The following is a 25,855-nucleotide window of genomic DNA, read 5'->3' on the forward strand; positions in this document are numbered from 1 at the left end:
GTTGCTGTTGTTTGGTATTTGTTTTTTGTTTGGTTTTCTCCTTCTTTAAACCATTAGGAGCCTAGGATCCCTGACCAGCCATCTCACCCAGCTACTGAAATAGTAGGAAAGTTCTGTTGCACTTGTTCTAAAATCGGTGAGGACTTCAGCATCCAGGACTGTTGAAACACACACCCTTCCACCCATGCTGAATAGCATATATGCACAACCTTTACAGAACCTAATTAAAGATTTAGCAGTACCTAACAAAACACTCTGGGAAAGATCCCTCCATCCTCACTACTCTGACCATGGAGATACGGCATCCACACCTAGGACAAACACACATGCCAGCTTGCTTACCTTAAGAGTAAGGTCTGCAGTGGGGAAGGACATTGGGTTCAGGCCAATGCACCGCTGGAGGTGATGATCTCTTCGCAGAATGGGAATGGACTGCGTTAACCCTGCCTGAGGGGAGATTCGTAAATGGTGAATACTTCATAAACTCTTACGAGAATGTCATGAGCTGACAGGCTGACAGAGCTGTCAAGGCTGTCAGAGCCTCAGCTGGCAGCTCTAGTAACTACACCTCAAAGGATTCAATCCTCAGTGGCACTGCAGGAGTCGAGTACCACATTCAACCGTAATCCATTCTGCTGTTGGCATAAATTAAGCTTTGCTGATGTGCAATGACACCCTCTATGTCGAGTTACACCAGCTTCCACTTAAGCATCAATTTGACCCAGTAACTTCAATTTGCAGAAGAGTTTCCCCTCCTGTCCCATATCTGGAACCTACCTAAATTTCAGACAAAACCTATTTCTGAAAGAGCACTTCTGAAAAGAAACACTCTTTAAGACAAACCTCCAAAAATCAAACAACCTACAAACTTGAAGACATTTGAAAGGCAGCTTTGTGAGTTTCTCACGTTGCTGTCCACAGCTGAGCTACAAGCTGGGCTTTCAGTGTGCTCACTCTTTCACATATAATAATGAAATACCCAAATGGCTGGAATAAGCTAAGAAACCTACAAAAGGACCTGACTACCAAGTTACAGTTCTCTGCCTTGCTGTGGCAGATGAGACCTTCCGAGGAAGCTAGCAGACTGGCCCTAAAAACGCCACTATTGGCATCATACCCATTACCAGCGCTCTTGTGTCTCACAGGAGGAGAATGGAGATCTCTGAGATCTGCAATACCTCTTGCTTTACACAGGTCACTGAATAATGGAGTTGCTTCCTATGTCACTTCTGAGCTAGTGATGCTGATTTTATCAAGGTACCCTGAGGGCACAGATTTCCATTATAGGTTTTAGTCACGTGTGCTGCCTAAGCATTAAGTTTGAAGTCAACTGCAAAGAAATATGCTTGCTCTCTTTGGAAGCATCTGAGGTTTAACTAAGGAGCACCTCTGATGAATCAATGACAGAAGAAAAAAAGAAATACTTACATTACTGGCCAAGGCGTCCTGCAATTTGGTGACAGGGTTAGCTGCAGTGCCAGAGGCAGAACCAGGTGGCAAGCTGAAGTCAGAGTCCTGAAAAATCAAAACACACAAAACTCAAATCCAGGTCCAAGGGCCACCCATCTGCTTCTCATGGTTAATGACGTTAGCCTAAACCATGACACTAGAAACTAAAGATTGTCCTCCAGTAAGCCTTGCTGGAAGAGAACAAGACGACACTTCTCAGCACTCAGCAGCAGGCAACCCCCAGAGACACACAAAGGCTTAGATGGCCATAATTTTGTCCCTCACCTCTGTTACCACCCCAGCTGGTCCTTGGGACAATATTTCCAAGAGGATATTACGTGTTTGTCAAGACATCTTGAGTACCTGGTTTGTGTCAGTAATGAAATTTAAGGCAAATCTACAGCTGGAAGCATCCTCTAAATAATCTTTCTGTCTCAAATCACCTTTCATATCTCAACAAGCTCAAGTCACCAAGAAGATAAAATTAAATTAAATCCTCACTTTAGGATTTACTCCAAATTCAATGGGTGGCACAGGAAGTACAGAATCCACGTGAATTTCCACCCCGTTAACAGGGGGAATATTCCCTTCCAGCCGTTCCGTTCCCTCCGAACCCTTTCTGTTTTTCAGGGAGCGTTCGTTGCCGATTGGTCCAGGCTTGTGTTCCTTGTTCTGTCCTGAGCCTTGATCTGAATCCTTAACAGGAAAGCAGAGAGACTGAATAATCCAATCTCAGGCCTTAAAAATGCTATCAAGAACAACACAACCACTTCACAAGGTCTCTCACTACGTGCTCTGGCTTGGCTGCAAATCCAGATTACCTTTTTATCAGACTGCTTCTGCACTTGCTCCTTCTGGCAGTCAGGCTTTGGATCCACCAGGCCAGCCCCATTCATCTCCTCTGGTTTGAGGGTGCCATATGGAGAACTGCGCTGAGAGGAGGTAGCGGAGGATTCCCGAGACTCCGCGCTCAAGTCAATGCCACTATCCCCCTGGCTGCCTTTAAAACCCTGCTATGCAAAGCACGAAATGTGTTAAAAGCCCCAGACTCCAACCCAGCTCCACAAAGGAGGAAAAAAATCCCAGAAAACAGCAACACCATGTCCCCTTTTCAAATCACAGTCTTGGTTAACTGCAACGGAGTTGGGCCTGTCCTGCAGCATCCCTTGGCTGCTGCTTCTCAGCTCTACGCAACCCTGAGACAGGTTAACCAATGCACCAACCAGACCATGGCTTTAGAATAAGGAAAAAGTGTCCAACATAGCAACTAGGCTGAGATTGCCAAACTCATTTCACTTGTGACCCAAACCAGATTTGAACTCTGGTCTCCAGGGGTGAAGCATTCAGGAACCTCCTTGCTCTCCCTGCATTAAGGCTACAGCTACACGCTGCCCCCAGGCATGAGGCACACAAACATGACCCATGGTATTCCACCATCCTCGACCACACTCTGCGTCCAGGTAGGAGCATAACCCTGGAATAGCTCTAACCAGACAGTTACTCCAGATTTATACCCACATGTAACACCAAGCAGCGCTTGGCCCTCTAGGTCAAGATTTGAGCAGCATCAAGCTCAAATTAGAACTGCAAAGAGACAGTTTAAAATTGCACAAGCAGAGCTGAGAGTTGCTAAGCACAGATGGAGCTATGAGAAGCATAAGCCACCTATGTTAATATTTTATACACACAATACCTGAATGGCACATTAGGTGCCACTTACCTCAGTGGTGCTAGACTCAGTACCATTAAAGGTATTTACAGGCTTGCTCCAGGAATCGCTGCCAGGAGACTGAACGGAAAGAGCTGGAAGAGAACAGAGAGCAGGCTTCAGCTGCTTGAAACACACCTGTGAGCACACCTTGTACACCATGCATGTTACACTATTAACTTTCCATTTCTAGGCATGAGACAGGATATTTTCACCACCTCGGAAAACTAGTGCTGCCCATTCATTCAGCTGAGACATGACACAGCACAGAGAAGACAGGGTATGGAGAGCAAGGGTAGAGAACAGGGAAGAGATTTCTTAGGGAACATGAAACCAACAGGAGAAACAGCAGAGATAGAAACATGGGAGGCACTAGCTATTCGGGGCTAGAGGATGAGAAAACAGAGGAAGGCAAAGTAAGAAAATGGCTGAAGTAGATCCAGCCCAACAGGCTAGAAAATGCTACATAGGATCTTGATGTTACAAGAAGACCCAAGAAATAGATTAGGAGACTGACATGGTCAACAATAGGAGGAGGATGGTTGAACAGTATAGCTTTGAACAGATGCTACTCCAGATGTCTGCTAGCTCCCTTCCCACTTCCAGCACCAGACAAGAGAACGTTGTCTCCTCTTACGCACGGACACCCTGTCCTTCCTGCACATGCCAGAGGATTCCCCAGCTGTGTGAAACACTGCAGAACAGATGGACCCAAACTTACCTGGGCTGTTGCTCTCCCAGATCTCTGTGCCCAGGCTGTTTCCAGAAACTGTTACATCACTTTGCTCCAAGCACAAGCTATTCTGCTTCTTAGCAAACCGAGGAGGAATGCGAGACTGAAGGACGCGGGCCTTAGCTGGTGCCTGAAAGAGAAAAGGCACAGGCCATAAGACCTGTCACTGCACTGGGCTAACACAGTTTGCTCCTGGTAAGTTCAAACCCTGGATTTCTAAATGCTGCAATGTGAAAAGCCCTCAACTCAGGTGACAGAACCATACAAAGTAGTTCCGACTGCCTCCCCATGCCTTTTTTTTTTTTTTTTTAAATGGACCCTGTGGCTACTGGGAGGTTCCCCCAGTCTAATAAGGCAGTCAAAAAAGCTGTCTTCAGCAGTATGAGATTTTTTTCTTTTCGGGAGGTGGGGGGATAGTTTTGCTTTGCTTCGTATGCTAACACTACAACAGACTTGCTCTGCTTAATTCCTTTCTTTTACTCCAGCTAAAGCAAGATCAATTAATAATTTCACAATACAGAGATGGCTCTTTTACAGAGCCAAGATCTGAATAGAAAGAGAAGCACAACTCTGCAACTCCAAGACCCTTCCCACTGCACATTCACACATTGGTCTTCAGCTTAATTCTAAAGACGCTAAGCAACCAGGCTTTTATAAGTTTGCTTGCGAGACTTTCCAAACCTACCACAAGCTCTCCTTGTCAGGAAGGACTTCCCAATGATGCTTTTCATTCATATTTAGTCCTCCAGATTTCACTAAGTCTCCTTTCATGTCACAATATTCTCTTAGTCCCCTAGGACCTGCAGTCTTCCAGTACATGTAGACAAATGGCCCCCTCCTAAACATAACTGAACTAAGCTATCCACACTGCAGTCTTCAATCTTTTCTTGCAAATCAACTCCTTTATCCTATTAGGAACACAAAATTGTCAGAGCTTCTTCCAGGTTGTTAGTTTCTTTCTGGTCAGGTGCCCAGACACAAACATCACACCTCCTGCAAGGAAGCTACCACACCCTGTTCTAGCAAGAACACGTTGTTGACAGCAAGAGTGCAGAGGTCCTCCACAGCTCACTGCTGCCCAATATCCCACCAACTAGCGCCAGCAACTGGCTTAGTGAGCCAAGCTGCTTTGGATGAGGATCGCTTTAGAAAACCCTCCTTAACTCACAGTTAACAATTCTGCTAGAAAACAAGAAGTCAGAAATCTAACCATCCTTTTCAGACCAATGGCCCCTGCCCATCAGAGCCAAAATATGTTTCTGGGGCCTAGGAAACATATCCTGTACATCCCAGTACAGGATCTGTACTATTTTGGCAAACTGCATGTTTTTCTGCTCATCCAAACACTTTTTGGGGCCCTGTTCCTCTGACCGCAGTCCAAACAATGTATCAGGTTAAGCTTTTTCTGCCTCCCATTCCTCACCTGAGCAGCCTGTTCCTTCTTCCTTCGCTCCTCTTCCAGCAAACGACGCTGCTTTTTAGTAAGAACCTCAATGAAGCCTTCACTTGCCATAGAACCTACTTCATTCTCTTCCGCTGTGTTCGACACCCGATTATCGATGATGGCACCTGAACAAAGCATATATGGGGAAAAAATAGTGCATGTGTGGATGCATATAAAGATTTATAATTGCAATAATTTAAAGAGTGCATTCCAAATAGGATCCATGCTACAGGCAAAGAAGTTCAGCCAGCTGCAAGCTTTGAAAACTAAGCCACAGTAATCTGTTGACATCTACCAGTCACTTTATCCTGCAGGCCTTTGCTCTCCTCTGCCTCAAGATGAGCACGGTCCAGCTGGGAGAGCTTGGGAACGTGAGCCACGTGGTAACTCGGGTAACTTTAGGTGTAGCATCAGTTGAAACAAACCTCACACCTTTCCAAATATTAGCAAGGACAAAGCAGGCACAGGTACTTTTGAAAACACACCCATCACCTCTGGATGTAAAACCACAGTTCCACAAATGGCAAAAAGCCAAGTCATGGCCTAATGCCAATGGTTTCAGTGATATTCATTTCTTGCCTCTCTGCCATGAGCTCAGACTCAAATTCCCCACTCTGGATGCTCTTTCAATTTCCTTCGCACTACTTAAGGTATTTTGGGCTTGAAATTTAACAACTTAGAAATAGGGAAATATTCTCCCTAAACCCAAACTTTCTATAGAAGAAGCATTAGAGAGACTGTCAGATCTGTCTGAAAGTTTGGGTTTAAAATCATCTTTGTCTTCCATGTTTTCCCTATTTATATACACTAGAATCTTCTTGTTTGTGTAAATAAATGGGAAAAAAAATCTAACCTGGTATTTAAAATTACACCGGATTGAATCAGTCTGGCTTGAAGTCAGCCACACTGCGTTAACCCTTTAAAGAAACAAATGAACTAAGACACTCACTTCCGTAACTCAGTTCAAACTGTGACAAGGCCTCTCCCTTCTCACTTGCTCTTTGCGCAGTGGATTTGGGCTCCTTCTCTGGCTTTTTACCCGGCCCCTCAGCACACTCTGAGTTTGCATGGGAGGCCCTATCCAAGCTGTAAATGGAGTGGCTGCTCCCACCACTGGTGTTGCCAAGGCCCCCTCCTTCTTCTGGAGACCTACAAGGAAAGAAGGGAAAGGAATTAGACTTGTCACTAGAAGATGAGTAAAAGTAGCAAGAAGAAAACATATGGGCTAAATTTTCTTTATCGGTTTTCTAATCGCACCTCATCCTTCCCCAGCCTTTGCTCAACTGAAGCAGACGTTAAATTCTGAGCACACAGACTGTTACAAGGACGTTACTGGGGAAGTGGGATAGAAATGGAAAGATACCTGTACTCATGAGTCAACCAAACACACTGCCCCTGCAAGAGAGCCAATACCCTAGCTTGTCCCTACAAGGGGGGCTCTGTGCTCCTGTACAGTGTCTCCTACTCTCCTATGACACTGCTCTAACAGCTCCCATGCTCCTCTTTGCAATTAACACACATTTCTTGGCAAGCATCAGGTGAGGGGAAGGGAGATGGGGAGAGGCTGATGACATTGAGGAAAAAGAAAAAAAAAAAAATACAGTTTTCCCATTTCCTTTCTCCCAGAAATTTTTTGCCCATTTGACCACCATCCACACATCATTCCCAAGCATTCAACTCACAAAAAAGCGTCACGGTCAAAGGAGAAGCGAAGAAAAAAAGCTTCCCCCTTCCCTTACTTTCCCTTTCTACCTGCATGCATCTTTCCAGACATCAGCTCTCCTCTCCCTTATTTCCATATAAAGTACTGTTAGTTATTACATCCAGGAGCTGGGGGAGATGGGTCACAAGAGGACAGAAAACAAAGAACAAGTTGCCTATTTGTCAGTGCTTTAAACCCAATACAAAGCAGCTGCACAGGACTTTTTTTTCTCCTGTGTCTGTTAAAGGAAAAGGATAAGGAGGGAGCTGTCAAATTGGCCCAGGACCAAGGCCCACCTTAAGCCAGCATCCTGTCGATCATCAGATTTTACACAAGACACTTGCAAGGAAATACTTAATCCCTAGCATTGGAGTTGTTTTAAAATACTCTCAGAAGGAACTCCTCCCACCAGGCTAGGAACACACAGTGCTGCTTGCCATTCATCACCTGTCTCCACTAAGGTCTAAGAAAATATTTGCTCAGGCAAAGCTAGGACTGGTGATGTCACACATTGCGTTCATGCCACAACCACACTACTGGGAATCCAGGTGCTCAACCTGCACAGCTCACAGCAACTTATCCCAGGAAAGCCCAAACCTCACTTCTGTGCTCTGCTACACTCCACTGGTGACCCATGATAGGAGAGGAAGGACATAATAGGTTTGGAGTTAAGGACCAGGATTTCCTTCATTATCTTTCATGCCTCTAGTGGGAAGCAGTCCATAGAGTGGAGAGCTGTCTTGGCCTGAAACTAAGGTAAAGAAGAGCAGCACATGTTGTGGCCACAGTGTCTCAGCAACTTCCATAAACCTGGATTCCCAGTATGGAATCAAAGGCATCAATTGGTTGTAACACAGACAACAATGAAACCCTTGGTTGTTCTAAGGCTGGATAAACAGTGCTGGAAGTCACCTGCACTAGATGTAGAAAAACACAGCCAACAGCTCCTCACCCACAGCCCAGCCCTTCTCCACTCCTCCAATATCTGCATATCAGATGACAGGTATCTGTACATCAGAATGCAACTTTACCTTTTGCTTTTTATCAGTGTTCCGTTCTGCTGGCTCTCGTATCTGGAAGCTGCCCCTACACCAGTCCTGACGGACTGCTCTGCAAACCCTGCTGGCTCGGCCTTGCGGCTCTGCCTGTCGACAAGCGGCCTTTGGCTTGAGAAGCTCCTCTTCGCTAGCTCCCTCTTCTCTCCCAAGCTCCCACTCCCGAGGCCACCCTCCAGCTGGCCTTCGCTCTCTGAAACTCCATCTCGCCTCTCCCGCCGCTCGCTGAAGTCACTGCTTTCAGATGCTGTCTCCCACTCCTCGTTGGCATGGTCTGATGAGTTCTGGTAGGACAGCTCAGGAGACCGTCTGCCCGAGATGCTGCTCTTCTCCGCAGTGGTCAGCTTGGGTCTTCCAGGCCACTGGCTGGGCAGCAGGTTGGGGCCTCCCTCCTCAGGGTTCCACTGGCCGACCGATTCCCTCTCTTGCCTGAGGCGCCTGAATCGTGGGGGCTTGTCTTGGCGGGGGGGACGCCGCCTCCTGAATGGCCTGTTCTCTATGTTCTCCTGATCTGCTGAGTAATCCTCCTGGAAAAAGTGCCTTTTGTCATCCAGATGACTCTCGTCAAAAACCCGGCTGGAGAAGGAATCCATGTGTTTATAAGAATCCTGAATGTAGTCCCTGTCAGCCTGCTGCCTGCTCCCAAAAGCATCCGATGGAGCGGTGTGGCTGTACTCCTGCCACCCTGCTCCCCCACTCCTGCCTTGCCACTGGGTGGGCTCCTTACCCATGAAACCCCTTCGCCCATAGCCAGAGTTGCTCAGTCTTGGCGGCAGTGATCTCCCAAAAGCTCTCGGAGCCCTCATCTTAGGATCCAGACTATTGTGATCATCTGAATAGATTTTGTTGGACCTCCAAGACTCTTTGAAGTCTCCCTTTTTCAGATCACTGTCCTCCCTGTCCAGCACAGAGCCTTCATTGCTGTTTTCCGAGCCCCTCTGCCGGCGACGCTTGGGGAGCTCCTCGTATTCTGACCCTTCACTGTGCGTCTCACTTGCAATCCGGCGCCTTGGCTTGCCTCTGGGGAAGTCCTCTGGCTGGTTGAACTCCCGAAGCCCTCGCCCTCGGCTGCTCCGCTGGTTGTTATAGACTCCCCGGCTGCCCACAACAGTGCCTCGGCCTCTGAAAGTGAACTCTCTGAAGCCTCTCCCTCGCCCACGCCCTTGACCTCTCCCACCAAAGGCTTGTTCCTCATCAATGAAGATCCAGTTGTTTCTTTTTGTGGGAGGGAGATCACCGGACTCTCTGGATAGTTTGTTCTCCCAGGTTCTTTCTGGCTTCTCTTCCTCTTCTTCCTCCTCTTCTTCCTCTTGGGATTTCTCAGCCTCTCGGGCAAGGGTGGCTTGGGAAGAACCTTTGTCATCCAGCAGGTAACGCGTGGAGTTCAGTAAGGCTGCAGAATCATCTGACTCATTTTCTACTTTCTGAACAGCTGCCTTCTCCTTCTGTGGGCGTGAGGTGTCCTCTCCCTCCAGTTTAACCTTCTCCATCTCTTTCTCCTTCTCTTCCACCTTGAGGGCTTTCAGGACTGGTTTTTTAATCGGGCCTGATCGCCGCGTCCTCCCCATTTGCTCCTGGTGCTGACTACTGGTGTTTCGGTTCTCAGGAGCCCACTCTGTTGTCTCTTCAGTGGCTTGTTTAGTATTAGCTCCTTCTTTCTTCCACGGGTCAGCACTGAATGACTGCTCATCCCTGGGCACTTCTTCGGCAACTTCTGCTGCAGTCTCTGCAGGCTTCTGATGGTGGCTGATATCCCAGCCATTATATTCAGGCTTCTTCTCTGCTTGGATAAAGTCAGGCTCTAGGGGCGAACACCTCAAGTTTGCATGGCGGTTGCCAGCAGGACAGGTTTCCTGCACGGTCTCCTGATGCTGAAACAAGAGATCTTGGCCTATCCTCTGAGAAGACAGGCAGCTCTCAAAGTCTCCTTGGGCCTTCTTGTCAAAAGCATTCAAGTACTCCTCCCCTCTCTCCTCAAAGAGATCTCGCTGGGTGCTCAGACTCTCCGGCCTTCCAGGAGAAGCAGAGTAACTGTCATTCCTGAGAAGGAAACAAACAACAAACAAAAGAAAGTCAGCTAATACAGAGCACAGCACGTCTCTCCAAGGGCCCAGGCTGGGCACAAGAGGTGGAAACAAATAAATAATTTGGGGTTTGTTCTAAATCATGAGGCAATGAGCCTATAAATACCTGAATGCTGGGCAGATCTGCTGTGGCCCCAGGCTGTACTGCCTAGTTTGTCAAATCAATGGATGATAAAGAAAGCAGTTTCTATGATGGCCAGCAAACTTAAGAAATAAAGGGAGACTCAGCCTCCAACATATGTGGAGATCTGAAAACAAGGAATTGGTTTCAGAAGGTCCCAAAGAATTAGAAGACAAACTAGAAAGTATCAGAATTTTTGACTCATTGTTTTCTGTACCTACCCACGTAGGTGACAACCCACATAGGCCTCTCTCTTACTGAACAGGCTCCAAGCTGGTCAGCCTCGACTGGCATCACATAGAAAAACTCTGAATAGCTCAGTCTGTAAGCACCTCCATGACAAACATGCAACAGTGTTCTACCAGATCAGTACCTTGGCCTGTTCAGAGATAACTTTTGGGTCAACCCTACATCTGCTTTTCAGTAGGAGATGACTTATGGCAGCACCTCCCATCACAGCATGCATGAAGACTGGGGAGTTCTGCACTCACCTGGCATGCAGCCCCTCCATGGTCATGTTGTCAGCCTGTTTTTGATGTGACAGGGAGTACCCTTTGCTCTGCAGAGGTGTGTAGCTCTCCTGGCCCCACACTGGCACAGAGTCCAAGGGAGCAGTTTTCCTTTCCACCTGCCCTACTTGACAGTTCTGGTCTTCAGACCGACAGCTGCTCCCACCGATGGAGTCCTGCTGAATCATGGGCTTCATAATTCCTGGTCATGACAGAGTTCATACCATTAACACTAGGATCTCATAGCCAAGAAGAATTAACAATGCACAGCTAGCCTGACTGCCCTCCCTCCCAGGGCAACAGGTAACTGCAGCCACAGAAACCTTTCTGGTAAAGGGGAGCTTGTGCTTGGGAAATACACAGCTGGGAAATACACCTGGAGTGATACAGAAGGTGACACTGCTTTCAGAGCCCAGCCTGCACAGAAGACTACACACCATCACTGACAAGCAGGTGTGTAAAAACAAGCCACAAACTCAAGGGAATTATTTATACATCCTGATGTTTATATTCACACCTCTGACAATCAGTAACAAGGTAGGAAGGTGCTAGGAGCACACAGCTCAGGAACTACAGGATTTCTCTGTTCACATTCTTGAAGGGGGTCTATTAAGATTTCACATGATTACAGTAACTCTCAAACTGATCCTTCCCCTCCAAGGGGCAAGATCTGCTTTTATACCCGCTAAGGCTCCAAAGCTGTTAGGGAAGATCTTCCATTGCAGTGCAGGAGATGGACAGGCAGATGTCCTCCCTTCCCAACCTCCTCTGTTCCCTCACCAGCTCTCATTGCAACCAACTCTTTCTCATCCCTAGAGAAGGTCAATCATAGCCAGCCAGGATGCAAAGTCTGGACAGACGTACGATGGGTGAAGCACAGCAACTTTCCAGATATAGACCAACTCAACAGCCATGATAAAGGGAAACACTGAAAACACCTTACCTGAAGGGTGAAGGGCTGAAGGGTAGAAATCCACGGGCGTGCGACTCTGGGCCATGCGAGGGTCCATATAAGAGGGCATCATCATCCAGCGAGGATCAAAGCCAAGCATCTGGGGATGCGGTGGGTAGAACGTCCGTTGGGGATGAGAATGGGATGGGGGAGGATAGACTTGCTGCTGCTGCCAGTGCTGCATCTTGTACAACTGCTCCTGCAGAGAAGGATGGGCTGTTTGACATGAACGGTCATGGTGCCAGGAATCACACTTGCAAACTGGCCAGCCGAAGGAAAACACATTCCATGTGTTAGAGGCTCAAAAACAGATCAGATGGGAGTGTAGAGCAGATAAGGGCAATTCACTACCAACTGGGAATGTGGCGTTGTTATTCTCCAAATACCCAGAACAGCCAGAATATGTTGCAGCCAGAATCTCAGACCACTATGGGCCACACTACATGGCCAAATGCCAGGGACCAGCTTCGAGACTCGAGTTTGCATTTTCTCAACACTTCTGTGAGATACAGGACAGCTTCCTGTCAGACACAATTTCCTAATTGGAACCCAATACTTTAGAAGATGTTGCTCTTTGGAGGAAATGCAATTATAAGTTATTTAGTGTGCATATATATTAGTTCTACTCATGTTAGCTGAACAGATTAGATAAGAACAACCTAAACTCAATTAAGAGAGCTATTAATATTTTATAGTATTTCCTGTGCATCCTCCAGAGATGGGCTGACACCTTCGGGTTGCGTTCCACCTCCTACATGGTCAGTCCACCTTCCTTTAGCTGAGGACTGTCATGATGCTAATCTGATTTCACACTTAACTCTTCCTAAAGGTCCAAGAATGACCTGTATTTGAAGGGAGCTTTGTGTACTGAAGAAAGCTTTCAAAAGGTAAACAACTCCAATTAACATGAAATATGTCTATTTACCTGTCAAACTTTCCACCATCTTTTCTTACTAAGCTTACAAAGGTGTCAGATACTGTAACTGTTTATAAAAAAAGCCAATCCCCAACTGCAGAGCAAGAGAGACAACCTTAAATCCAAACCTGACGCATCATTACGGCAAAAGAGAAACTCAGATAAATGCAAAGATTATATCCGAGTTATCTAGTGCTCCAGTACCTTGGAGAAAATATTTCATTAATGATACCAACACTATTTTTTATTTTCTTCTTTTCATGGAACCATTGCTACCAAAGCAGCAATACCAGCCAGTCAAAATACAAACTGCCTCATATATACTAACAACACAGAGGATAAGAGAAAATAAAATCAGAATTTCATGTGCTTCCAGTAGCAATGACCTGTGGTATTATTAGCATGACAGCAAAGACATCCAATTATTTTTAGTTTAAGAGCATCTCTTTAAAAGAGTAGCATTAGCAGCGCTTGCTGCTGTACATTTGAATCATGAACATGGCAACTGCCCAGCAACAAGCACAGGGGAACATCCATAAGAGAGCAATTACTGAGCTTCCGAGCAAAAGCCAAATGTGAGCTCTTCACTAAGGTTTGCAACAGCGTTGATTATATCACATTTCAAGTGGTTATTCTACGAAGAATGGCAATTAACTTTGCATTATCTCAAGCCTGGATATTCTGTCTCTTGCTTTGACTCTGCTGCCCTAAGGAGGCTCACTGCATCTGGAAGAAGAGCTGAACAGTATGTATGGCACACCAGCACTGTAAGGCTGGGCAAGATGCAAGACATATAAAGCAGTTCAGGCTGGTCTCTCAGAGCGCCAGAAGAGAGTTTTCAATGAAACATAAATGAAACAATTAAGACCCAATATATTTATGGTGCAAAGAAAATACATTTTTAAAAGTCTCACAGAAAAAAGTCGGGTAGGTAGAAGATGAGAGCAGATGTAGAGGACCACCTCTCTGCAAAAGCAAGAGGCGGAACGAGGAGTGTGCCACTTCACAACTCTCACGTTCAGCCCAGAAACAGAGTCCAACCACCTGCCAACCTAAGCACAGTTTGCCCCGGCAAGCAAATGGCTGCCCATACCTAACAGGGTGAGGGCACAGCAAGTGCAAAGTGAAATGGATGCAGCTGATCCCCAAAGGTTTTCCTTTCCCTCGGCCTGTATATTCAGCTCCCTATCACTGCAGCAGTGCTGAAGAACAGTGTCTCTCATCTTGTGCCAGGGAATAAGAATAGGTGTTCACCAGGTTCACTGCCAGCCAAAGGCATTCAACACTTCACGGGATCAGGCCTACAGCAAGTACCAAGGTAGCCACAATGTCAAGGTAGCTCTCTTGACATTGGACATGGGAAGGCGAACATCCCCACCTTCTCCTGCATACACACGTTTGCAAACCAGAGCTCTGCTACAAACCACAGTCCTAAGATTTCACATTGTCAGGAGACACCCACACAACCATGCAAGACAAGTCAACATTTCTGACAGCAGTGTCTGCTTTTCTCCCAGGCAAGTGACAAACCTGGCCTGCCCACGCCTCTCCCCAGCCACAGAAAGCCCTAATCACAACAGCTCCAGCATCACAGGGTGCACATAAAATTCACATAACCTATATAGAGCCCTTTTACCCCCATCAGAGAGGATACATCTGTGATCAAAAGTACTGAAAAAGGTCAGGGTAGAACTCCCATTTATAACTTCCCAGCCCAAAGACGCTTGGTTAGCTGGTGCCGATTGTGTTGAGAACCAAGCAAACACAACAGCTTGGTGGGGGTCCAAAGGAAGAGGGGTGGGAGTGTCACACCTATTACCTGCTGCTGTTGCTGCTGCTGCCTCTGGAATCGTGGGGGAAGAGACTTCTGGTATTTGTTGAATTCCTGTGCTGGGGAGGGAGCTTCTCTGAGCTCCTCCTCACTGCTGCTTTGGGCTGCTGCTGCTGGGGCAGGAGTCTCCTCTTCCAGATAGCCAACAGAGACATCCTGTGTGTGAAACTCAGGGGTTGCTGCAGAGAAGAAAATAAGCCTTGAAGAGCCCTGCTTGTGACAGGGCTTGTGAGTGCACCACCGCACCACAACATACACGGATGTGGGCATGTCCTGACTGCGTTACGTGGTTGAACATTATTACAATCATAAATAGCACGTCACACAGTCTCCCTGATTTGCCTTGACAGCTCTAGAGTGCTTTGTCCATCCTGTTTTAGTGATAAATTCCGAGATCATCCTCTGCCATCAGCCTTCTGCTTAAGCGGGGGGGGGGGGGCAGTAATTTCCCCTGTTACTCCTTAAACCTGCCAGCACTCACTGATAACCGATTTTCTGATGTGTGGCCCATAAGCACTTTCTCAGTATCATCATACAACCATGAGAAGATCAAGAGGCCTGTTACAACCAGGTCTCTGCTAGCACAGCTGACTGAGCATAGATAAAGGTAACCAAAGAAGTCTGCACTTATTTTAATTGGATTTTTTTTGTTGTTTTTAAATGAACCTTCATCACCAATCCAAAATATGCTGAAGAATACGTGAAGCAGCTGAACTCTCAAGTGCAACTGAAGAACCCTCCGAATGCTCCCTCCCAGGAACTCCCCCACACTTCAGGTAAGAGATCAGCACAATAGCAAAAAAGCAGTTTTTACAAGGTGAGGCAAGCAATGTTTCTTTACCTCTACGGAAAGCATGACCATTCTCTTGCACAGCATTCTTCTCTGTGCTTGGGGGTCGCAGGTCTTCATTCTCTGTGTGTTTCTGGGTCTCTCCACTCTTCTGAGCCAGTTTGCATTTCTGATCGAGTTGCTTCAGCTTTGCAGCGCAGGCTGCCAGACGCTCCTCCCTGGCTCGCCGCTCCTCCTCTTCCCGTCGCTTCCTGGCTCTCTCGACAGCCTCCGAGATCTCAGAGTGCACAAACTTCTGTCTCAGTGGCACCTTTTCTTCTTTATCCTCGAGGGACTGCTGTCTGAGAATACTTCCCAGTGGGGGCTTCTGCCAAAGGAAAAACATTCCTCAATAAGCATGTCCCAAACACCTCCTGTATCTTGAGCTTTGCATCCCACGCTGAGAAAATCCCCTCCTGACTCCTTCCCCTCTATCCTCATGCACACAAATCCCCCTTTTGGTGCGGAGTTATTGCTATCTGGTTCAGTATCTCCATTTTCTCACTGTCTGACAACCCCACTGCTCTGGACCAGCTTCAATTTCTCTTCTCCAGTGGGAGTACTATGCAGATGGATTTCTCTCCAGCTGGATATAAACAAAGAACTGAGAAATTCCTCAGCATCATGTTTTCAATAAGATGTCAAACTAGCCTCTTAAGGACAGCGATGCATCGCATCCAGCAGCACAAGCCCACTCACATGAGTTCAACCTACCTGGTATTCAGATGCAGAGCTCCAGCCATTCAGCTTCCTCGGAGGCTGCTGTGAATCCTGCACTTTCCGGACTGACCGGGACAAGCCAACTGAGTCGCCCCAATTCTTTCCTTCCTCCAAGGTGTGTTTGACATCTGCACTGTCTCCAGAGCTCAGGGACAACTGTCGCTGCCTTCTGGGATCCCAGCTGTTCCTGTCACATAAACAGCTTTGCTATTACATTTACTACTTGCCTCAAAAAGCACTTGCAGTCTTATCAAGTGGCAAAGGCAATTGACTCTAACAGAAAGGAAAGATCCAAAAAACAAAAAAATGCCAGAACAAGCAATGCGCTTTTCCTCCTAAGGCGCATAACGATTAACACCACTATTGAGCAGCAGGATAAAGGTGAGACACAGAAAGGGGAGGAGAAAAAAAGCCTGGCATCCTGGCACTCAGCTTCAAGACCCACACACATCCTTGAGGCTGCTCAAATGATGGCCAGTGGCGTCAACAAAGTCACAGTATTATTCGGGGGATCAAGCCTCAATATTTAGAACAAGTTTTAAAAAGATCCCGGTACTGTTTACTTTTACTGAAACAACTGTAGGTGCCAATACAGCCACTTCTTACCACTTCTGTCGTCCATCTTTAAGAGTTTCTTCCTCTTCCTCATCTTCACTAAACTTTAGTTTCTCAGAGTAATCCACTTCATCATGAATGCCTACAAAGGCAGGATTGGAGAAGGGATATATGACAGGAAAGAAACAGGTCCCTTGTCCTGATAAAGCCTATGCCTTATCTGGCACTAAACCAGAGAATGCACAGGCTTGGCATAAACTACTTGGAAAACCAAATGTCCACAACAGGTACTGGAAATGCCATGAGTAGTGTGGACCCACACTGCTGAACAGCTAGGCTCCCAGAAGAGGAGTAGCAAGCAGCCTGGGAATGGAGGCTGCAAACGAGGAGACAGCCACCAAGCTAGACCATGTGCAACTGGATACTGAATGTCATGACTGAAAAGGCAGGACTAACTCTTCTTCCCAGCAGCCATACTGCTATCCTCCTGCTGTCTGGTGTTTTCAGCTTTTAGAAGTCTTCAGATCCGGTTCCTTGAGCACAGTGTGATGGAAGGATCAGAAGGATCCATTGTGTCATCATTTACACCAACAGCTATTTCACAACTACACAGACCACTCTTTGCTTCCCCTCCTTCCTTCTGTGGCAGTGAAACAGAGCCACCAGAATATCCTGGCTATTTCATGCTTCAGAAAGGAGTACTACTTTGCTTTACTTCCTAAGCTGTTGCCTGAAGCTAGAGAATGGAAGCACTTTACCTGCCCATCCGTCATCCGCATCAGTGTCTAGTTCATCCAGCCCCTTTAGGTTCTCTGCATTGATAATGGTGGGCCGAGGTGCTCTCTCTACTTGCTGCCGAACTGGACGTGCTGGGCGAGACAGGCTGAGCCTGTTCTCTTTTCTACAGGGAAATGCAAAGACATGGTTACAAACAACAAACAGTAAAGAAAAGAATGTAGAGCTGAGCTTGTAACAGTGAATCAGTCCTTTTCTACCATGCACTTACATACAAGGGCTCCAAGTGTCTCTCCCTGTCCAGCAAGTTTCTTTCCCTTGTCTACCTGGTACCCACTTCCTAGGGCTTACAGATCAGAGCTGCAACCCTTCCAGTCCAGGATCACACACAACTACTTCTCACGTCCACCTGCTCTTCAGACACACAGTGCTTACAGTCCTGCAACACTTCAGATGCTGCTGTAGCTGGAGCAAAGCACTGCTTCATTGGGCAAAAATCAGGTTTCCTCTGTGGCTGCCTGCAGCTTCGCCCACACAACTGGATCCCTGGCCCAAACTATTGCATAGTTTAAGGTTCATGTCACACCCTGAATCTGCCTCTCAAGTGGGACAGTCATGGCAGCCTTACCCATCCTGGTCATTCATCTGGTATTGTCTGAAAGGTACCCGGGGCTCAAGCCGAAGCTGAGGAAGGGGGAAAGACCCTCGGTCCAGCGATGCAGGGGTCTCAGATGGCTGTTGTGGGCACATCTGGAACAAGGCAAAGCAGAATAGTCTGTTTTTTCTCCTTGCCACAGGAAGGCTTACCCAGATTAGGTTACAACATGAGCATGGTAGCTGCATCCGCACAAAGGGAAAACAAACATTTCACGTCTGGCTGCCTAACAGGCCACGTGCTAATGGTTACCCTCTCCAGCTCTAGAGGGAAAGCAGCAACTTTTCCTTGGGCTGAGCAAGGCTATGCTACACTATCCTAGCATGAAAGGGTAAATGCACAACAGGGGAAACTAAAAATAGGTCATGAGAAGGATCTCTGAGCAAGCCCTGGGAACCAACTGAGACACCAGAAAACAGATATCTCAGCTGACTTCTTCAACCCACACGCACATTATAAGAAGCAAGGATATCATACAGCTGTGGAGAAAGGGCAACTTACAAAAGCAGGTAGCATGTCATGGTATGTAGGTGGTTGGTAGACATTTCCCATGAACTGTGAAGCCCCTTTGCGGACAGGCTGAGCTGGGCGGAGAGACGGCTCCTTCGGATCGCTGGCACTCACTGAGGAGGGGGCTCCGTCTCCGGTACTAGAGGTCTTGCTGCCCAGCTCAGCAGGGGAGGCGGTCAGAGATGTGGCAGAGGTTATGTTCCTCCCACCGCCCTCCCTCCAACTGGTGACATCTGGAAAGGAGGTAATAATTACGTTAACGTTTGTAAATGCAGACAGTCACTCTGCCAAAAAGTCTCGAAACTCAAACACTCTGGTCAAGCCCTAATTACACTGAGCATGTCGAAAAACATCAAGGACCAAGGAAAATTTCCAAAGGCATTTATTTTCCTAAGAGACTAGCAGCATCAGCCATTACTAAGTAATTGCCGCACCAGTGGTGTCCTTATTTGTCAATAAGCCTAAATTCCAACCAACTCTGCTCCCCATCTCCACAGTCCTTATCCTGCAAAATTAAGGCCAATTAGATCATGCACAAACACTCAAAGAGAAGTCACGTTACACCACCCACTCATTTCACTTGTGACTCTCCCTTAGCCCAGGGGGAAGGGGCCTGCTTTGCAACACCACACAGCAATTTTTATGAAACAATGTAGTAGATGACAGTCCCTACTTGGCTGTCTGGACCACAGACCTCAGGCAGTGAACATCAGCACTACATGTGAATCTGTGGTCACCTGCTAAGCAGCTTGACACATGTAAGCTCACAGAAAGATAAAAGGAAATTTAGAGATGGAATATCTGATACTACTGGCATGAACTGGCATCCCCCTGCTCAAAACACAGTCTATGGGGTTATGAGCTGGGATAAGGCAGAAAGACACAATCATTCACTTACTCTGGGGGCGGAGGCTTGGTCCTGGCCCATACGACGGATCTAAGGCGCCCTTTTCTTTGCCAACCTTGTCCTGCTCGCCAGCTGCTTTCAGCGTCGGAAATTCCTCGGGAGAGAAGGATAACAGTCGGCTTGAGGCCCTTGAACCTGTCAGACAAATAAGCGTGGGACTCAGAAGATCTTTCCACTCTTTCAATTCCCTTACAACATCAGCCTGGAAACGTGTTTCCTGAGAATCTGGGCCTCCAGCATATTTAAACCCAAATTACTATCATACCAGCACCTCAGCTCACATCCAAAACACTTTCAGACACTGTCACCAACACGACAACACATGTCCTCACCCAGTACTCCCACACTCTTAACTTGGGATCTTCATTTAAATTTTCATGTTCAATGAAGTCAGAGTGAACTTTCTCAGCTTCCAATTATTTTTGTAAAGTACAAAATTCAGACTGAGGCAGAGATATAAATTCTGCAAGATCGCTTATAGATGACACCCTGTTATCAAGTATTTGACATTTCTATTCAGACTTTCTGCTCAGATCTCACTCTACCAGGGAAGTCTATTGTTAAGATTTCTGGCAATATACCCAGTGAAAGACCACAGATAAGGACCGAGTGCTATATGCTATACCCCGCTCTCCTTCCTGCTGCTGCATTTTTAAGATGCAGATGACTGGCCAGATCAGGCCAGGTTCATTTCTTGTCACTGGCAAAATGTCTTGCTGAGTCATCAGCCACCCTACAATGACAGCTTTCTGTCCATTCGAAAGACTTGCCAGTGACTGGAAAACAACACACAGCAATTCTCCTAAACCTGTTGGCAAGATAACACTGAATAAAAGGAAATTGTCAGCATTATTGCACTACTAAACTCTAAAAAAATGGCTTTTTTGAGAACTGTTTCTTTGTGTTACTTGGCTAATGCTCTTTTAAAAAAGGGCATTTCAGAATTACCATGTTAGAAGTATCACCAATGAGTACTGAAGACCTGACAAAAGAGTCTCATCTATCTTTATCCTTCCTTGCCCTAAAGAGTCAAGAAGGATTGGCTTCTTAAAGTCATTTTCACTTTATGGAACTTGCACACTGCACAAGACCTCCCATCTGAAGATTTCCAGGGAAGACACTGCAACTGCTGCACATAACATATTCAAATATTTTGGACAGATGAGAATACACAAGAAGGACATTTCTCAAATACACCACAAAATATCTGAGATGTGCCAAGTTCTGATTTCTACTGCATTATTCTACTGAACTAGAATGGCAATGAGAATATTAACAAGATTTAAGTGTCTTTCAGGGGAGACTTCCACCCCCCAGGTAAGGCTGCGCAATGTAATGACGGTTCATATACAGGCATTAACAATTTGCACTCTAACCCTAGGCAGCATCACACTGATAAAAGTTTGGTGCATCTTTTTTTTTCCTCCAAATGCCCCTTATACAGAAGACACAGGCACGGAGCAGTCCATAATTAATTTACTAAACCACATTTCTTCAGGATATGCTCTCCAAAAAATATTTTACAGCAGTACTACCGAAAAGAGAGCAAACAGCAAAATACTTTCCTCTTTTCCAATAATACTAGAAACTGCTGTATTAGTTTAGAAGGAAAAGCAATTGTTCAATGCCACCAGAGAAGAGGTGCGAGGATGGGATGGCCTAAGAAGTCCTTTCAGCCAGATTTCTGATGCTTCTGTGATTCAATTACCTTCTAATTAAGCTGCTCTTAGCCACATATGCAACTCTTTTCTTGGGTTGAGAACTCTATAGTGATAAGTGTGACCTAGAATGAGTTTTCAAAAAATCTTTAAGAACATTGTTAGGTGATCAGATTTCAAAATGACTGCACAGGAGGTGCACACAGCAAGTCTCAAAAAAGTACCAATTAACCAAACAACACACAGTCTTTGCACTGGCCACCAACCTCAGGCAAGCACAAGTCTCTGCTTTAACATTTAGCCTTTGAGAAACACCCTCTGATCAAGGGACTCATTTAATTCAGGATAAGCTTGTCTCCTCCATTTCTGCAATCTGCAGCTGTCTTGGTTCTTTCAAATCTCTCTGCAGTTTCACTCAACAACTGAATGGTTCCAGGTCTGTTCACATTAAAACAGTGGAACTGAGCTGTTATTCTCACTACAGTTTTAATGGTAGTACTCAGTGCAACTGGAAACCACCTCCTGTGTGGAAATGGATGCACCTGAAGACAACTAAATACCCAATTTATGTTAACATTGCTTCAGGATCCTCAGTCAAGCAGAAGCCATTAGCAGCACAGTTACTCAGGGAGACTTAATACAACAGCCCCAGCCAAGGTGTAAGCAAGTGCATCCTCCAACAGCTTCAATGCCACTTCCACCCACCGACATCATAATACCCTTGGACCAAGGATGCTGTGTACAGCCTCCCTGAGTACTATCATTACAGCCTCACTTTTGACCACCTAATTAGGTTAAGTTGCCCATGCTACTAGCCATGGAGATGCGTACACTTCCAGTCTCCAATGTCCTCTATTCTCCTTTCTTCTTTTCTTCTAAACTAATCCCTCCCCTCTTCCACTCTGTTTTCTTCACCTTTATTACACACTGCTCTGGGCTGATGGAAGATGCTTATGAGGGGGCAAATGTTTCCTTTCTCCTTCAAAACCTTCACCTCCCAGAACTCCCTGCTGCTTCCCAAGTGCACAAATCATTCTGGTTCAAGGTGGCGATGAGATGCATTCTGTTCAAGCTATGTCTTGCACTGGCAGACCTGAACAGGTACAGTTGCATCATTCCAGCCAACACACGACACAGATTGAAAACAAGACTCATATGGCCTCACTGCACTGTAACCAAGACAGCTGTGTCCCATTCCACACCAGTCTAGACATGGAGAGCAGGAAGAAATAAAGTCCACCCCATCTCATGCCTGTCTGGGAGAAGCAGGCACATACCCAGCTCCGTTTCTGTTCATCATACTCACCACCTTCTTGTCCTGCTGGCTTTCCATTCAGCTGCGCCCATGACTTTGGTCCACCTGGCACTGAATTTGTACTCTAAAAACAAAACAAAACACAAAAAAACCCACAACACCCACAGATCAGTGAAGTCCCATAACTGTTTCTCATTTCCTGGCTGGCACCTGCTATGGTTCAGACCTCTAGATCACCCATATTATCACTGGATACCACAAGTCTCCCCAGCTTCTTGTTGGGGCTAAAGTTAGCTGCTCCCCACTCCACTGTACTATGATACTACAGCAAAAATCCTCTTCTCTGCCCTGCCTCTCATTTCTCCTCTGCTCATCTTCACCAACTATTTCCTCAAACCATTCCTCTTGCTTTCCTCCCTCTAATCAAGCCTTCCCTTTGTTCTGTTGCATTTTCCCAAATGGTCCCTCTTAATCTTCTAGATTTGTTCCATGCTACACCTCAGCTTGAAGGCTACCCTACTTTCTCATGCATTAATCACTCTTCTCTTCAAAACATAACTCCTGTCCTGATTTCCCTGAACCTCAAGGGCTGGGAAATTTTTTTAAACTGAAAGTGTGAAGTCTGCAGCACAGAGGGGCCAGGTCCCTGCACTCTCTGAGGAAGCTTTCTTACTTGCCAGTAGCTTTTTCAGGTCCTGACACTGGCTACTTCTCCCACATGATCAGATCTCTTCTTATCAAGTCTCATCAGGCTGGGAGCAAGAGCTGGATCCGTTGTCACCAAGCGACACTTGAATTAGACCCAAAGTAAAATAGTTTACAAGCGCTAACCAGACATCCCACATTCCAGCCATTCTTTCTAGATTGAAGCTATACTTTCTGCACACACTTGAAAGGTACAAAGGTAACGTGCACAGAATTATACTTTAACTGCAGCACAGCATTCCTGGGGCACAGTAACTTGGGAGTCAAGACAGTCGATTCTACAATAATTGATTATACAGGAGCTGTTCTGTAAACTGCAGTCTGCTGATTCTTACTTGTGCAAGGCAACACAGACAATTAAAGAAAACCCTCAAGCTGTCTGGGGACAGGGGAAGCAGGGTGGCAGTCACAGAGACCGCTTGCACCTACCTCCTGACTGATTGACTGTGTCGGCTTCTGTAAATTGGAGACAGATTTCTGCAAACCCTGCTGCGGCAGCGACTCCTGCAGCTGTGCAGCCGTCACACTGGAACTGAAAAGAGACAGCAGAGGTGAGATCAAAGGGGAAGGCAGGCAGGAAGGCAGGAAGACAGACAAACAACTCTGGCAATAAAGCAGTTGCTAAAAGATCAAGCTAACGTTGGCTCTACACTAGCATGGACAACAGAAAACTGATCACTGTAAGGTCCAACACACAGCACAGCAGTGCACAACGGCTGCTGCTTGCCTGACAATACTTAGGAAAGAGTAGCTCTGCCTACCTCTTTTGGTCTGGCTGATCCTGCTTGTTTGCCCATCCTGTACCGTCCTTGGGTACTATAATGATGTTGGGGTCGTTTCCTTTGTTCTCAGACTTCAAGCTAGGCAAGTTTGCAGGAGGTGGCATGCGCCGGGCAGCAGCAACTTTCCCAAGACTCTGTAAGCCATGTCTAGGAATAACTAGTGAGAAAGGAACAACGGCAGGTCATAGAGGGCTATATCCTGCTAGATAAGTAACCTTAATTAGCATACTGTGGCTGGGTGCAGTCCCAACAGAACTGTATGACAAGTGGCACCACTGCTGCTATGTCAACAGGCAGGTCATTTCCCACAGGACCACGGCGAAGCAGCCGTCTGTTGTAGCAGCTGGCTAACAGGCAACCTCCTACAACGGTCGGGAGGGAGAGAGAAATAATTCTCCCTAACAGAAAATGCCCACAGAGTCTTTTAGCTACCTGTGCAAATACTCATATTTCATTCCACCAAGGAGAAGCAGCATTGCCTTTTCACAGCTTGGGGAAATGGCCATTCAAGTCCACCTCTTAGCAGACAGAGTAGTAATCTAACTCAGGAGTCCTGAGGACTACATTTTCCAGCTCTACCCATCAGATCACATTTATTAAGATGGTATTTTATTTTCTTTGGTTTTCTACTCCCGCACCAAATCCAGAGCCAGTCCAGGCCATGTTTCCATTTTTTTTGACCCCACCATCTACTTTTGGTTACATCTCCACTGCAAAACTAATTCGAGTTCTTCCCCAGAGGCCTTCAGTCTTTGACTCTCACCTCACACAAGGTCTGACCAACTTAAGGCACTTCAGTCAGCTTAACTGCCCTGTCTTGGTATAATCTAAGGCCCCAGTAAGGCTTTCACTCAAGTTTGCAACCTGACCACTTTGCAGCAAGGAGACAGGCTAAATGAAAGGGCCAACAGTCCCCCAGCTGTTTTGCCATAATTCCTCCGTGTCTCTACAATAACAGCAGCACAAAGAACCGCAGTCATTTTCCTTGAAGTCCTAATGAAACACAAGCTTAGACACCAGCACAAACAGCTCTGCAACCCAGCTGCTTCCCACTGGGCATCCTACCCACAGGGCCAACAACCTGAATTAGCTCTGCAACAACACTCTTAGAAGACACCAAAAGGAGCTTTCTGAAGGCATTTCTTACCTGTAGTTCTGATAGCTTCTATTGACTTTCCTTTATACTTATCAAACAGGCTGAGAGTCGAGTACTTGCTTTTCCCATCCTTTCCCTTGGTTATTTGCCCCAAACGATCGGACATTGCGATGAAATGTCATCTAGTAAGGAAATTTCTCTGCGCCGCTCCCGATCTGCCTTTTAATGAAAGACAACCAGGGAAACGCCATCAAACAGATTATTCAGCCACAGACAAGTAAAACATGCACAACTGCTAGAACTGAAAATTTGTACTGAGCAGACACACTAAGTTACAATGTTTTAACCCTCTCCTCTTTAGTCGCAAGAAGCTTGTGGGATTTAAGATTAATAAACTGAATGACAAGAACTGCAGGAACACACTTCTCACAGCATCTTTTTTTTCTGCCACTCCAGTGCCAAGGAGGCGAGCTCCTTTAAGTATGAGAATACAAGAGAGGGTGGTCAACATAGCCCTTGCTTTAAAAGAGTAAGTCTAAAAATAAGCAGCTATGCACAAGGATTCCTAAACATAAATGACAGAAAAGCACTGTCTCTTATTACCACACTGGAATTTATCATGGGGTTTCCCACTGAATGCACTGGTAGCCAGGTTTGTAATGTTTAGGATTATGGTTCCACACTGGCCACAGTTAATGACCCATAGCAGCAATTAATGCTTTGAAAGCATCACCTGAAGGCAACACAGTTATTTCTTCAAAATCCCTTTTCTCATCTGCTGGCCATGAGAGACAGTTAAGGAGTCCAAAAAAACCTGCTCAAATGAAACAGGTTCAAACTCTTGAACCTGTGGGTTCAGCAGTTATACTATGAATCCTGAAAACATTTTATAAAAAAGATTACATTTTCTCCGTTGCCGGCACCTTCAACACCATTTTATAAAC

At 46.3% G+C, this 25,855-nt stretch overlaps 1 protein-coding gene across 11 annotated transcripts in view; it reads right to left on the reverse strand.

Moving 5' to 3' along the window:
* Positions 1-25,855, reverse strand: part of PRRC2B (proline rich coiled-coil 2B) — a 51,837-nt gene that overhangs the window by 12,370 nt on the left and 13,612 nt on the right. For 4 of the 11 annotated variants that reach the window (XR_012045718.1, XM_072883397.1, XM_072883402.1 and 1 more), the window contains exons 2-24: positions 24,963-25,130; positions 23,795-23,972; positions 23,463-23,565; positions 22,380-22,452; positions 19,407-19,550; positions 18,500-18,741; positions 17,972-18,093; positions 17,367-17,509; positions 16,660-16,750; positions 16,048-16,240; positions 15,346-15,661; positions 14,493-14,683; positions 11,749-11,956; positions 10,788-11,007; positions 8,068-10,131; positions 6,284-6,483; positions 5,314-5,459; positions 3,879-4,020; positions 3,170-3,252; positions 2,271-2,462; positions 1,951-2,145; positions 1,429-1,515; positions 343-447 (exon numbers count right to left, since the gene is read on the reverse strand). Coding sequence is in view for 10 of the 11 variants with exons in the window: in XM_072883397.1 (XP_072739498.1) it covers positions 343-447; positions 1,429-1,515; positions 1,951-2,145; positions 2,271-2,462; positions 3,170-3,252; positions 3,879-4,020; positions 5,314-5,459; positions 6,284-6,483; positions 8,068-10,131; positions 10,788-11,007; positions 11,749-11,956; positions 14,493-14,683; positions 15,346-15,661; positions 16,048-16,240; positions 16,660-16,750; positions 17,367-17,509; positions 17,972-18,093; positions 18,500-18,741; positions 19,407-19,550; positions 22,380-22,452; positions 23,463-23,565; positions 23,795-23,972; positions 24,963-25,077 (5,553 nt within the window). In the remaining variant the exon portion in view is untranslated. The remainder of the gene's footprint in view (positions 1-342; positions 448-1,428; positions 1,516-1,950; positions 2,146-2,270; positions 2,463-3,169; positions 3,253-3,878; positions 4,021-5,313; positions 5,460-6,283; positions 6,484-8,067; positions 10,132-10,787; positions 11,008-11,748; positions 11,957-14,492; positions 14,684-15,345; positions 15,662-16,047; positions 16,241-16,659; positions 16,751-17,366; positions 17,510-17,971; positions 18,094-18,499; positions 18,742-19,406; positions 19,551-22,379; positions 22,453-23,462; positions 23,566-23,794; positions 23,973-24,962; positions 25,131-25,855) is intronic. The other 7 variants (XM_072883399.1, XM_072883398.1, XM_072883403.1 and 4 more) reach the window with 5 other exon arrangements.

Source organism: Ciconia boyciana, chromosome 18, assembly GCF_034638445.1.
Source record: "Ciconia boyciana chromosome 18, ASM3463844v1, whole genome shotgun sequence".
Taxonomy (NCBI): Eukaryota; Metazoa; Chordata; class Aves; order Ciconiiformes; family Ciconiidae; genus Ciconia; species Ciconia boyciana.